The 15,376-nt window shown below is 45.1% G+C and overlaps 1 protein-coding gene across 1 annotated transcript; it reads left to right on the top strand.

Moving 5' to 3' along the window:
• Positions 1-1,261: 1,261 nt before the first annotated feature.
• On the top strand, positions 1,262-11,374 carry LOC148135400 (uncharacterized). The gene is given in 3 exon segments (XM_087984624.1): positions 1,262-1,635; positions 8,455-8,846; positions 8,848-11,374. Coding segments are annotated over 2 exon segments (2,661 nt in total). The 5' UTR covers positions 1,262-1,635; positions 8,455-8,477; the 3' UTR covers positions 11,140-11,374.
• Positions 11,375-15,376: the final 4,002 nt, after the last annotated feature.

Raw genomic sequence — 15,376 nt, forward strand, 5'->3', positions numbered from 1 at the left:
CTCACCCTAAACCACTGCCCTCCAGTTTTGGACTCCCTGCCCTGGGGATAAAGACCTTGGCTACTCATCTTATCCAAGCCTCTATTTCTGCAACAATATACATATGAAACATCAAGGATCACTTAATCTGACTCTAGCCTTGGATTGGAAGTGCACATCTAAATCGTTCTTCGATGTGATGAGGATTTCTGCCTCTCCCACCCTTACAGGGAGGGAGTTCCAGATTCCCTACCACCCTTTGAGTAAAAATGTTTTCCCTCACATCCCCCTCTGAACCTCCCCCAGCCATTGATCCCTCCTTCAAGGGGGTGGGGGAGGTTTCTTCCTGTTTACACCCCTCATCATTTTATCCATCTCAATCATGTCCCCACACACTCAATCTGCTCTGTTCTAAGGAAAACAACCTCAGTCTGTCCAATCTCTCTCCATCACTGAAACTCTCCAGCCGGGGAGAAAGTGAGGTCTGCAGATGCTGGAGATCAAAGTTGAAACTTTATTGCTGGAACAGCACAGCAGGTCAGGCAGCATCCAGGGAACAGGAGATTCGACGTTTCGGGCACAGGCCCTTCTTCAGGAATCCTGAAGAAGGGCCTGTGCCCGAAACGTCGAATCTCCTGTTCCCTGGATGCTGCCTGACCTGCTGTGCTGTTCCAGCAATAAAGTTTCAACCTCGAAACTCTCCAGCCCCCAAGGCAACATCCTGGTAAATCTTCATCCGCATGCTTCCCCAGTGCCATCAAATTGCTCTGATAATGTCGATTTGTATAGAGGTGCTTAAAAACTCACTGAAATGACGATACATTTGCTGTTCAGGAGAGACTCTGCCTGCTGGTTAGAAACAGCACAATGCTAACTGCCCTCTTGACTTTTGCTGATGGTGATGATTGTGTGTACGGTTCTGTAGTAGTTGGAGTATTCCCACTAAATCTCTTCACCATCCTTACAGAAAATATATTCAATTGGGGTCGAACAGAGTAGTTTAATGCGGTGCTGTCTCCCTCCATTACCTCATTTCCAGAGCGGGCAGTCAGCTCTAGGACTGACACAGGGATGCCTGAGATTAAAGCAAACTGTTAGGCACTTTTCTAAGGCAGGAGTTGTTGTTGTGTTCAGCAACAGACAGTACTCCGACCATACAGTCAGAGAGAGTTACAGAGTCACTGATAGTCAGAGAGAGACAGAGGGTCACAGAGAGGCAGGGAGAAACAGAGAGAGACATAGACACAACAGGGACACAGAGTTTTAAAGAAACACAGTCAGAGTCAGAAAGAGGCACAAAATCACGGTGTCATCGAGATTAATCGACAGTTAAAGCAAGTCATAGACAGTCAAACAGAGAGAGATAGAGACCTCGCGGTTTGTACAAGATGCCTCACTGGGGGGTATCTCTCCTGTCCCCCTCCACCCCCCAATAACCACCATCCTGACCCTCGGGAACGGGACATGTTGACACAGTCCGCTCTCCCTCGGCGCTTTTCCTTCCCGCGTGGCCCCGGCGCCATTTTAGCTTCAGGCCCCGCGCGAGATGGCGGTTAACGGCCGCCTCGTGCCCCAAGTGACCGTTAGCCGCTGCTTCAGGGTGTGAGAATCAGAACTCACTTATAAATCAGCCGGAGACAAAGCCATGGAAACAAGGTAAATCTATTACAAACTTGCAAGTTTGGATACTTCGATGGTCCGAAAGAAGTGCGAGAGTAACAGAGCATGTAATCTTTCTTTGTCTGGTTTGTGAGTTGCTGAATCACACCTCTGTTGTTTTTCAATTTCCTTATCTTAGTACCAGACCGTCCTTGGATGTCTGCATCCCTGTACTTGTTATTACCGCTTGTTCCGTTACTATAAGCTTTATTGTGAAAACGCCATTACTTCTTCTTTTGTGGTCAGCTACAACACTCCATAGTTATTCCCTAGCTTAAAACTATTTTCTTTAAAACTACTTCTTTAAAAGACCCTCTATATTCATTAAAGTCTCTAGCCTTAAGTGTACTACATGCTACAAGAATTCCACAACTGTTTGTATAATGTCCCACCCCTCCCCCCATCTACAGAAATTACATTCCACTTGCACTTACAACTACATTTCTTATTTCCCACAATGCCCCCCTTTTTTCTGTAGTTTCTGCAATTACTAAGTCTCCTTTAATTCATTTTCTTATTTTCTGCCCTCTTACGCTTTCTTGGCTATGAGGTTCACAATCTTATATCTTGCAAGAAAGAGCTTCAGATGCATTGAGCAGGTGAGCAATGAGCATTGGAACATGGTTATACCTTTGCGCCGCATGAGGTCACCTCTCCCCGCTACGTGACTTCCCTTTATCTAAATTAAACTCCCTTTCTATTTTCTTGACTATACACTAGGGTTCCTGGTTTTCACTCAGGCAGCCCGGGTTCGACTCCCAGTATGAGGACCATCTGCCCTTTTCACACCCTAAAGTGATGAGGTTCACAATCTTATTTGTTTCTCGAATTCATGGAGTAACCTTTGGCTCTCCCTTCGCTGTTCGTTCTCTGCACCCTCATTTATTATGTCCAGTTCCTTAAGGGGACCCATTCCCTTGTTCAGGAGATGGAGTCCCTCAGCTTGATTACCCTGCAGGGTCACTTGTTTCTCTAAGGCTGTTTCAATTACTCATTGGGTTAATCCTCGTACACAAAGTATTTGTGGGCGGCACGGTGGCACAGTGGTTAGCACTGCTGCCTCACAGTGCCTGAGACCTGGGTTCAATTCCCGTGGAGTTTGCACGTTCTCCCTGTGTCTGCGTGGGTTTCCTCCGGGTGCTCTGGTTTCCTCCCACAGTCCAAAGATGTGCTAAATTGCCCGTAGTGTTAGATAAGGGGTAAATGTAGGGGCATGGGTGGGTTGCGCTTCGGCAGGGCGGTGTGGACTTGTTGGGCCGAAGGGCGTGTTTCCACGCTGTAATGTAATGTAATCTAATCTAAATACAACAACCAACTGCTGCTAGTATCCCGGCCACTATTATCAAGGATGTGAGAACAGAGACTGAGAATAGAGACCATCACTCCTTTCCACTTCCCAAACCATGATTCTAGCCATCCCGTTAGTGTCCACTCCTGAATTCTTAGCCAATCCGATAGGGTGGTCAATCCTTGCAATGCATCAGTGATTGACCCATCAGATGCTGTGTTATTCGGAATAAAGATACAGCAGCTTCCCCCTAACATCACACATACGCCACCTTTTTCGGCTAGAATCATATCTAGGGCTAGTCTGTTCTCCCAAGCCATTCTGCTGGTAGCATCAAGCTGTTCAGCAATTCCCTTGACTGCATCTCTAGTGTAGATAATAAATCTTTGTTGGTTATAAAAAATGTAGTTTATCCAATCTACATTTTTGTTAATTGTTACCCACCAAAATAAGGGTGATTCAAAACCTGCTGCAATCTGGTTGCGGGCCTTAAACTCGTCAGGCACCCCTCTGGGAACCCCTGTGGAGTTAAGATAGATCCTTTCGTCAAAGGAAATACCTAATATTGATTTCTTACTTCGCTCATCCTTCTTTACTACCATCCCCTCTTTCTCAAATGCCAAGGCAAATTGAATTGCCAACTGTACAATTGCACAAGTGCCTCGCCAGTTAGTGGGCATAGTGGGTCTTAAAATCTTTCCGCCACAGTACCACCAAAAATTCGCTCAGGGTATCTTTAAGGCTGAATAATTCCCTCCCCACTCTGTCTCGGAAACTGATTCAACTTCTGAACATAGCTTTAAGTCTCCTAGAAATCGGGACTGGTCCGTTCCATTCCTTTGTACACAGGAGGTATGGTTCCCAACCACATTCGCAAATATAGGGGGAGTTTTTAGTTCTCCCCTCTTTAGGGAAGGAAATATCAATAGTAATGTCCGGCAACTAGTGTTTCCCCACGCCGTCTCATCCTGGTATAGGGTTATCATGCATAGTATATCAGCCCTGTCTCGCTTCCACCCAAGCGGAAAGGGAACCACACAAGCCACCGGTCAACCTGAGGCTCATGCATAGCAATTGCTTTTATTTGGGCTTTTTACCGTATATTTCACCCATTCAACCCAGGCATTTGCATCCCTGTATCCAGTTTCTATTTCGAAGGTTTGTCTTAAGTCTTTGACCTCTATAACTTTTACCATTTTCGGGTCACCATCAGGGATATAAGGTTCTTGTTCTTTTTGTTTTCACTTTTCTCCCATTATTTGGAAACAGCAGCCAACAAAACACTTCCCAGGATACCTCCCAGTCATCGCACCCCTACATATTTTCAGGGGGTTCCCAGGGGCTTCCATTAAGATCATAAGGTTGCTACCAAGGGGTCGACTTCCATTTTCACGGGGACTGAGAAAGCGAGCAGGAAAGGATTCTTCAGAGGAGGTATTTTTAATAGGAGGTATATCAGGTTACATTTCTCATCAGTACATTCCAGGGACGGACGGAAGGGATCTCGAAGAATAGTGATGCCGGGTGGCGATCCTTGTACACCAAATTCTCCCTGCATCTGCGTCTGGAGACTGATTGCAAAAGAACTATATTCTCTCTGATCCTTTACATCTCCGCAGTCTACTAATCTGCAAACATCGCTCTTTATTACTTGCGGGACGTTAGATTCAGAGACTTTTAATAGTTTTGAACATGCCAACCTTATTTCGTAAAGCCGTAACACTAAGAGGATGAAGCTGGTAACTCTATTCATGGTACCTATTTTATAATATTATCTCTGTACTCCCCCACCCCTTCCTCCTGTGTCTGGGAAAAGTGAGTCCACACAGCACTTACAATCAATAACAGTGATTTTCTTTAAATCTATGGCAGTAATTTTAAAAGTCTCTTATTTCAGTTCAGTCTTTCTGCTCAGCTTAATTTTCAGAGGGTCCTTTGTAGGATTAACTTGTCACTCTGCCAAGGAAGAAGGAGCGCCTAACGGACCCTTAACGCAAGTGTGATGGCTCCACCCTTTTTCTGCAGTCCATACTGCCATTTCAGTAGTCAGGAGAGTGAGTAACGGTCCTTCCCAGTTTGGGTGCAGTTTAGTATCTTTCCAGGTCTTTATCAGAACCCAATCTCCCAGTTTTATCTGGTGTGTCGCGAACTCTAAAGGTGGTGTCTGCGCCAGTAGACCCGTATTCCTAAGAAAAAACAATGAAGAGCGAAGGGCCAAAATATAATTTTTCAGAAACTTATCAGTAAATTCAGCCGTAGGTATTTCCCCTCTCCCTCCCAGGAAGGGAAATCCAAACATCATTTCATAAGGTGAGAGACCTACAACACACCTGGACGCAGTCCGAATATGTAGCAATGCTATTGGCAGACATTTTGTCCATGGTAATCGAGTCTCTAAAATTAGTTTAGACAACTGTTTTTTTTTAATGTTTGGTTCATTCGTTCCACCTGTCCTGAAGAAGGAGGGTGTCAAGGAATGTGAAATTCCCATGAAATCTCCAATGCTGCCATTACATTCTGTAATATTTTGGATGTGAAATTAGTACCTTGGTCGGAATCTATGTTTTCTACTACTCAGTATCGTGGGATTATATGTTCAAGGAGGACCTTTACCACTCCTTTGTAGGTGGCTGAGGACATCGGGAAGGCTTCCACCCACCCAGTCAAGTGGACTACTATGACCAATAAGTACGTCTGCTTCCCACAGGAGGTAATTCTGTGTAATCTACCTGTATGCTTTGAAAAGGTCTCACCCCAGGACTTCTTCCACCAATTGCTCCCCTTCTTGTCACTTTCTTATTAATCTTTTGACAAGTTGGACATTCCACACATACCTGTTTGGCTAATGTGTAGACTCCCTTACATCCATACTTTCTTAACACTATGTCACACATAGCTTGGGAGCCCCAATGACTACCTTGGTGCAGGGTATTCAGGATGTTCCTCATTGCTGGTTTATTCAGCATTTCTCACCCATCCGGGAGGATCCATCTTCCCTCACTCGTCTTAGTGGCTCCTGTTTCTTGAAATTCTTTCTCCTCTTCTTCTGTGTACACAGGGTTCGTGGAAGAAGAGTTTATTAGGGGTGTAAGAACTTATATCTTTGTCACTGTAAGGTTCATACCTGCCTCTTTGGCTGCTTCGTCTGCTAGTCTATTTCCTCTTGCTTCTAGAGTGTTCCCCTTTTGGTGCCCCCGTACATGAACAATTGCTATTTCTCTCAGTAATTTCAAACTTTCTAATACTTGTCCTATTAATTCTTTGTGTACTAATTCCTTTCCTCGGCTGTTGATTAGCCCACGTTCTTGCCATATTTTACCGAAGGTATGGACCACCCCATAGGCATACTTAGAGTCAGTGTAAATTGTCCCATCCCGATTTTCTAATCGCTTTAAGGACTGATTTAAAGCATACAATTCGCAAGTTTGGGCTGACCACGTATTAGGTAACCGGTCAGCCTCAACTGTGCGGTTTTTACTACCGTCTACTACTGCATATCCATTATGACTTCTTCTTTGTACTACTCTTGACGACCCATCTATAAACAGCCTACCTCCTTCATGTAGGGGAATATCCTTTAAGTCTGTTCTTGTTCTGGTCTGATACTCGATAATATCTAAACAGTCATGTTCTATTTCTTGCGTGTCTCAGGGTTCTCCCTTCCACATGAGGGTGGCCGGGTTCAAACCAGGTCGTCTCTCTCCATAAGGATAGCTTCATATTTTAGAATTCTTGAGTCCGTCAACCATCTTCCTGCCTTTTGATTTAACACTGTTCTGACTTGATGGGAGTGCTAACAACTAGCGCTCCCCTGAAGTTTAGTTTGCGGCTCTCCTCTACTAGAATGGCAGTGACCGCGACCGCCTGTATGCACTCAGGCCAACCTCTCGAGACAGGGTCTAAAATTTTGGACAGGAAGGCTATGGGTTGTTTCTTTCTTCCTGTTTTCTGGGTTAACACTCCTACTGCTACTCCATTATTTACTGTCACAGAAAGGTGGAAGGGTTTCTCAAGGGAAGGGAGGGCTAACACGGGAGCTTGTATCAAGCTTCGTTTTAATTCTTGTAATCTCTCCTTTTCTTCTTCTGTCCATTGTAGTTTTTCATGTTCAGATTCTGTCAATTTGTAATATAACCCCTTCGTTTTCTGGGCGTACGCTTCTATCCATAATCTACAATAGCCCACTCGCCCCAAGAACTTCCGTAACACTCTTTTGGTGGTCAGTAGGGGTAGTTCTGTTATTCCTTTAATCCTTTCGGGGTTAATACGCCTAGTGCCTTCACTGATGAAGTGTCCTAAGTATTTTACCTCTTTTTCTACATATTGTAACTTATTCTACATATTGTAACTTTAGACCCTGTTTCCCTAGGAAATCTAACAGTCTATTGGTAGCCTCGCTCACCTCATTTCTCTTTAGTCCAGATACAAGTAGATCATCCACACATTGTAACAGTATCATCCCATTGGGCATTGTAAATTGTTCAAGGATTTGCTCCAATACTTGCCCAAACAAATTAGGTGATTCCGTGAATCCCTGGGGAAGTACCGTCCAGCGGAACTGCTGTTTTCTACCCGTGTATGGATCCTCCCATTCGAAAGCAAGCATGTCACGGCTTTCTGTGGCTAGAGGACAAGCCCAGAATGCATCTTTTAAATCTATCACACTAAACCAGTGATGGTCACATGGTATTTTACCTAGCAAAGTATATGGATTGGGTACCACCGGGTGCCGTGTTCGAACCAATTGATTTACCGCTCTAAGATCCTGCACCAGTCGATGGGTTCCGTCTGGTTTGCGGACAGGCAATATCGGAGTATTAAAGGGTGACATGCATGGTTCCAATAACCCAGTTTTTATCAAGGAAGCTATAACTGGTCGTAGACCTCTGCGGCTGTTTAGGGATATCGGGTATTGTTTTACACAAACTATCTTATTTTCTTGTTTTAGCGTAATCCTTATCGGATCAATATTTAACCGACCTGGATTACCATCTTTTGCCCATACATCAGGATGGATTTGTTTCTCATCACTCTGTGTTAACATGGCCATTTTTACAGTCATATTACGATTTTCTACTTCTATTTTTAGGCCTAACTTAATAATCAAATCTCTACCCAGTAAATTGCTCCCGAGGTCAGGGATATATAAGAACTGTCCTGTGATTTCTTCACTACTTCCCTTAATTAAGTTAAAAATCACATAACACCAGGTTATAGTCCAACAGGTATAATTGGAAGCATACTAGCTTTCGGAGCGACGCTCCTTCATCAGGTGATTGTGGAGGGCTCAATCGTAACACAGAATTTATAGCAAAAATTTGCAGTGTGATGTAACTGAAATTATACATTGAAGAATCACAGTGTGAAGTTACATCACACTGCAAATTTTTGCTATAAATTCTGTGTTACGATCGAGCACTCCACAATCACCTGATGAAGGAGCGTCGCTCCGAAAGCTAGTGTGCTTCCAATTAAACCTGTTGGACTATAACCTGGTGTTGTGTGATTTTTAACTTTGTACACCCCAGTCCAACACCGGCATCTCCGAATCATGACTACTATTGACACCACTAACTGCCGGCTTAAAGTGGAGAGGATCTCCAAGAAGATTGCACATATCGACACAGACATCAAGTTTCTACAGGAATACAGGCAAGCAGGAAAGATCCCGAAAGGATTATGGATCACGAACCCACTTAGGTCGACCTACAACACAGACTACGCAGAGAGACTTTGCCACCGCACCTCTCGTAAACTTCTCAATCATCTCGTGCACCAACTCTACAGCAGGCACCACAACCTTGAAATTCAGATGGAATCCACACTCACAGCCTGCACACAGGATACATCAGTACAATTACGTGACATCGCCAAACAGACAAGGCGACAAAACTACACCACGTACATGCACGCCAAGAACAAAAAAACTGGAGAAGCTTGGCATTCTTACCAGTAATAGCAAAGCCCGCCCTGGAACCACAGTAGACAACATTATCACTGCGGGGAAGTCTATTGTCAATTTATCGGACCACACACTTCAACCGGAAGAGATTGAAGTCCTGAGTAGGGGTCTCAACTTCTGCCCCACCACCAAAATGGACCCGTTGGTTCTGGCAGCAGTCACAGAGGAGTTCATCAGACGAATGAGACTCCGGGAATTCTTTCAAGGTGCTGGCAGTGATCCCACTGAGCCCACTGATGAACTAGAACAGTCATCACAGGGATCTGTAGAGGAGCGACCAAAGAAGGTGTCAACATGGACCCCACTGGAGGGCCGCTGCCCTGGGCTTGACATGTATGCTCAAACTGTCAGGAAATATATAAATGCCAGATTCATCAGCCGTACCCATAAGGTAGAGCAAAACATCACCCGTTCCCAACGCAATGCCATCCAGACTCTCAAAACCAATCACAACATTGTCATCAAACCAACAGATAAAGGAGGAGCTGTTGTCATTCAGAATAGAACAGATTACTGCAAGGAAGTGTACCGACAACTGAACAACCAGGAACACTACAGGCAACTACCAACTGATCCGACCAAAGAACACACCCGTGAATTAAACACACTGATCAGAACTTTGGATCCAGTCCTTCAGAGCTCCCTACGCGCCCTCATCCCACGTACTTCTCGTGTAGGCAACTTCTACTGCCTTCCAAAGGTACACAAAGCCAACACACCGGGACGTCGCATCGTGTCGGGAAATAGGACCCTATGTGAGAATCTCTCTGGCTATGTGGAAGGCATCTTGAAACCTATTGTACAGAGGATCCCCAGCTTCTGTTGCGACACTACGGATTTCTTACAGAAACTCAGCACCCATGGACCAGTTGAACCAGGAATATTCCTCGTCACAATGGACGTTTCCGCACTCTACACCAGCATCCCCCACAAGTATGGCATCGTAGCAACAGCCTCAGTACTCAACACCAATAACTGCCAGTCTCCAAACACCATCCTACAACTCATCCACTTTATCCTCGATCATAACGTCTTCACCTTTGACAACCAATTCTTCATCCAGACACACGGAACAGCCATGGGGACCAAATTTGCACCCCAATATGCCAACATTTTTATGCACAGGTTCGAACAAGATTTCTTCTCTATGCAGGATCTCCAACCAACATTGTACACCAGGTACATTGATGACATTTTCTTCCTCTGGACCCATGGTGAGGAGTCACTAATACAACTACACAGTGACATCAACAAGTTTCATCCCACCATCAAACTCACCATGGACTACTCGCGACTGTCTGTCTCATTCTTGGACACGTGTGTCTCCATCAAGGACGGACACCTCAGCACCACACTCTACCGCAAACCCACAGACAACCTCACAATGCTACACATCTCCAGCTTCCACCCAAAACATATTAAAACAGCCATTCCCTATGGACAAGCCCTACGCATACACCGGATCTGCTCACATGAGGAGGAACATGATGGACACCTGGAAGTACTGAAGGATGCCCTCACAAGAACGGGGTACGATGTTCAACTCATCGACCGCCAGTTCCGACGTGCCACAGCAAGGAACCGTAATGACCTCCTCAGGAGACAGACACGGGCTGCAACTGACAGGCTACCCTTCGTTGTTCAGTACTTCCCAGGGGCTGAAACATTACACCATGTTCTTCGTGACCTGCAACACATTATCAATGAGGATGAGCACCTCACCAAGACCTTCCCCACACCTCCACTACTTGCCTTTAAACAACCGCCAAACCTCAAACTGATCATTGTTCGTAGCAAACTGCCCGGCTCTCAGGACAACTCCATACAACCCTGTCACGGTGAACGCTGCAAAATGTGTCAGATTGTGGACATAGATACCACTATTTGGCGTGGGAACACCTCCCACCGTGTACATGGCAGATACACATGTGACTCAGCCAACATTGTCTATCTTATACGTTGCAGACAGGGATGCCCGGAGGCAAGGTACATTGGGGAAACCGAGCAAAGGGTACGACAACGGATGAATGGGCACCGCACAACAATCAACAGACAGGAGGGTTCCCTCCCAGTTGGGGAACACTTCAGTGGTCCAGGACATTCAGCCTCAAACCTTCGGGTGACCATCCTCCAAGGTGGACTTCGGGACAGACAGCAGAGGAAAGTGGCCGAGCAGAGGCTGATGGCTAAGTTCGGTACCCATAGGGAGGGCCTCAACCGGGACCTTGGGTTCATGTCACATTACAGGTGATCACCATTGCACTACACACACACACACACACACACACACACACACACAGATATTCCTACACACACACACTCTCACATACACACGGACACAGATACACACAGATGCGCACACAGACACCCACACACACCCTTATAGACACACAGACTCCCACACATGCACCCCCTCACAAACTTAAGATACTCTGCACTCACTACACACACACACACACACACACACACACACACTTTCTCACACTCACAACCCCCACCCCAGGCAGACACACACACACTTTCTCACACTCACAACCCCCACCCCAGGCAGACACACACACACTTTCTCACACTCACAACCCCCACCCCAGGCAGACACACACACACAGACAGACAAATACCCACATGCGCACACATATTTTGTGTGGTGAATTTTTTTGGTACTTTCAGAGTTACATTGCACTTTGCTCAAAAAACTACATACATTCATGTAGAACTCTGAGCTCAAACACTGCATGAATTTATGTAAAACTCTGTTATCTCACTTTTTACATTGGAATCAATCTAAACATCAGGTCATAGACAGAGAACACAGGGGGCTAACACCTTCAACATATTGTCTAGCTATCACCATTGTTAACAGCTAACCCGAGAATGCAACTTTAAAAAAAAGGGTTTTGTGATTTATACATGAAAGAAGTGAAACTATCACTGTATTCTAACAGATGAAAGGCTTAACAGACAATCAATTTTTCAATGTATAATTTCAGTTACATCACACTGCAAATTTTTGCTATAAATTCTGTGTTACGATCGAGCCCTCCACAATCACCTGATGAAGGAGCATCGCTCCGAAAGCTAGTGTGCTTCCAATTAAACCTGTTGGACTATAACCTGGTGTTGTGTGATTTTTAACTTTGTACACCCCAGTCCAACACCGGCATCTCCGAATCATCCCTTAATTAAAGTTGGCTCAAAAATGGGTACTAAAAATTCTTCATTTTTTTTTTACTCCAAAAACCCTGATTCTTTGGTTACTTAATTTAACGGCAGTAGGTCTAAAACCTAGGGATGACCGGTCCGCATCTGTATCTACCAAAAATACTGTCTCCTCCCTTTTCGGTCCCACCTTTAGATTTACCAAGGGTTCCTGGTGGGTCTCAGGAGGAAGGAACCCCTGACCCTCTGATTCGTCCTCAAAAGTCATCAGGGAAACTGTTTCTTTTTCCCTTTGGAGATTAGATTAGATTAGATTAGATTACTTACAGTGTGGAAGCAGGCCCTTCGGCCCAACAAGTCCACACCGCCCCGCCGAAGTGCAACCCACCCATACCCCTACATTTACCCCTTACCTAACACTACGGGCAATTTAGCATGGCCAATTCACCTGACCTGCACATCTTTGGACTGTGGGAGGAAACTGGAGCACCCGGAGGAAACCCACGCAGACACGGGGAGAACGTGCAAACTCCACAGTCAGTCGCCTGAGGCGGGAATTGAACCCGGGTCTCTAGCGCTGTGAGGCAGCAGTGCTAACCACTGTGCCACCGTGCCGCCCACAATCTCGTCTGGAATGTCCCACTTTGCCGCAATAATAACATCCTGCCTCTTGTCTCCTTTCCCTAATGTTTGGCTTTTGTTTTTCATATTTCCCCCTTTTCTTCCTGTCATCCTCATATTCCTGCTGTCGTTTTGTTCTACTGCAGCCACCATCATTCTGGCTGTCTGTTTCTGCTTCTCGTCTTCCCTTTTTACATACACTTTCTGTGCCTCACGTAGCAGTACTTCTATTGGTTTTTTTCACTCCATCCCTCTAATTTCTCTGGTTTCTTTTGTATGTCTGGCCATGATTTGGTTACAAACTGGACCTTTAAGAGTCCCTGTGCAACCTGATTATCAGGATCCATTCCCGAATACTTCCTTGTGGCCTCCTTGAGCCTCTGAAGAAACGCAGAAGGAGTTTCGTCCTTCTCTTGTCGTACTTCAAAGGCCTTAACAAAGTTTTGTGATCTAGATACTGCCTCTTTAATTCCTAATATTACCATTTCTCGTAGATCCCGCATTGACTCCCTATCGTCTCTGTCATTATTTTTTCAATGAGGGTCAACATTTGGGAATTTCTGTTCTGCAGGGGCCCCTTCTTCCCCAACTGGGTGTTTCTTTTCTCATTCCTGTAAAGCTGCTCTCCTAATCATTCCTCATTCTTCCCCTGAAAATAATGTTTCTGGAATTGCCATCAGTTCTCCCCAGGTATATAAATTAGGCCCTAGGAATTGATCTAATTGTTCGGCTAGTCCAACCGGATCCTCTATTAAACTTTTCATTTCCTTTTTAAAGGCCCTGACTTCACCACTAGTCAGTGGAGCATTTACATATCCAATTTGTTAATCCCCCATAGGGACTTCTCTTAAGGGAAGCATTGCGGTGGTAGTCCCTTCTGTATCTTTTTCTCTCTGTTTTACCATTGATCTCATCTCTATCTGACTTACTTCGGGGTCCTCCTTCGAACCCTCTTCATTTCTCTCATTAGGGGGTGTGACAGAGGGAGCTGTGGGTTTGGATGACCTGCCAGTGTTCTTAGTATAAGGAGGGGGAGGTAAATTGGACAAAGGATCCCAACTGGAGGGTTTAGGATCCTTTTCAGTTTCCTCCTCCTCCTCCTTTTTCAGGACAAAGATTTGTGAACTACTCCCCAACAGGCCGCGTAATCAGACTCTCCCGGTCCCCGATTTTGTTTTCTATTAACATATATATTTAAGTCCTGACACAGCCAATCTTCATCGGACCCATATTTGGGCCAAAATACATTTGGTGACTTTATATTCGCGAGTCCAAACAAAACAACAATAGTTTATCATTACAGTTTTACCTTTTCCCCACGTCCGGGGATTATTTTCCCAAGTTATCAACATTCTCCCCAAGGGAGTGTCTGTTGCTATATACCCGAGCTTGTTGCTATTTACAGATCGATCCTTAGTCAGGCAACTTCCTTTGCCTCCCACTATTGCAAATTTTAATTAGTCTCAACGAGGTCCGGTGTCACCTTCTTCCACACTCCCTTCAGGGTCCTGACTAGACACCGTACTCGTCCGATTAATCTGACCAATTATATGCTTTTTGAGACTTCAACTGTTAACATTCAATCACCAACAAACAAATGTGCATTCAAACCGGATCACAAAGGGTTTCTATTAGCTGTACAGCTCCACACACACACACATATCAATTTTCTTACCTTGGTCTGTGCACAGAGTTACCTGGTCGCAGCCGGCTCCTAACCTGCGCGGCAATACCTGCAGCTCTTATGGTCACTGCAAAACCCCGCCTTGTTTCCAGGGTCTCCCAGTCTGGATCGTACTCGCCCAAACTGCAAACAAGGGAGTAGGAGATCGGCGAGGTGCACCTCCCCCGTCGTCCCAAGAGTGTTGAGCGGTCAGAGTTTTGGATCCCGGACGAGGTCCCCAAATTGTGAGAATCAGAACTCACTTATAAATCAGCCGGAGACAAAGCCATGGAAACAAAGTAAATTTATTACAAACTTGCAAGTTTGGACACTTCGATGGTCCAAAAGAAGTGCGAGTATAACAGAGCATGCAATCTTTCTTTGTCTGTTTTGTGAGTTGCTGAATCACACCTCTGTTTTCCCATTCGTCCTATCATAAGTCGGTTGCCTCACTTGCTTTTCAATTTCCTTATCTTAGTACCAGACCGTCCTTGGATGTCTGCATCCCTGTACTTGATGTTACCGCTTGTTCCGTTACTATAAGCTTTATTGTGAAAACGCCATTACTTCTTCTTTTGTGGTCAGCTACAACACTCCATAGTTATTCCCTAGCTTAAAACTATTTCCTTTAAAACTACTTCTTTAAAAGACCCTCGATATTCATTAAAGTCTTTAGCCTTAAGTGTACTACATGCTACAAGAATTCCACAACTGTTTGTATAATGTCCCACCCCTCCCCCCATCTACAGAAATTACATTCCACTAGCACTTACAACTACATTTCTATATTGCCTGCAGAAAACTACATTGCTTATTTCCCACAAGGGGAAAGAGTCTTTAAAGAGACAACCCTTTCAGGAGAGAGAGAAACAACAGGGCCGGCTCCGGGACTCGCCAAACTCAATAATAATGACAAATACACACACAGACAGAGAGGTGGGAGTGAACAAGAAATTGTGTGGCGGCACATCAAGACCAAAGGCCACTCTCCCGAAGGATGGCTGCCCCGGACTTAACGTTGACTCCGCTTTCTCTCTCTCTCTGG

This window comes from Chiloscyllium plagiosum, unplaced genomic scaffold (assembly GCF_037043375.1).
Source record: "Chiloscyllium plagiosum isolate Xiang-an unplaced genomic scaffold, Cpla_swu_hap1 HiC_scaffold_49, whole genome shotgun sequence".
Taxonomy (NCBI): Eukaryota; Metazoa; Chordata; class Chondrichthyes; order Orectolobiformes; family Hemiscylliidae; genus Chiloscyllium; species Chiloscyllium plagiosum.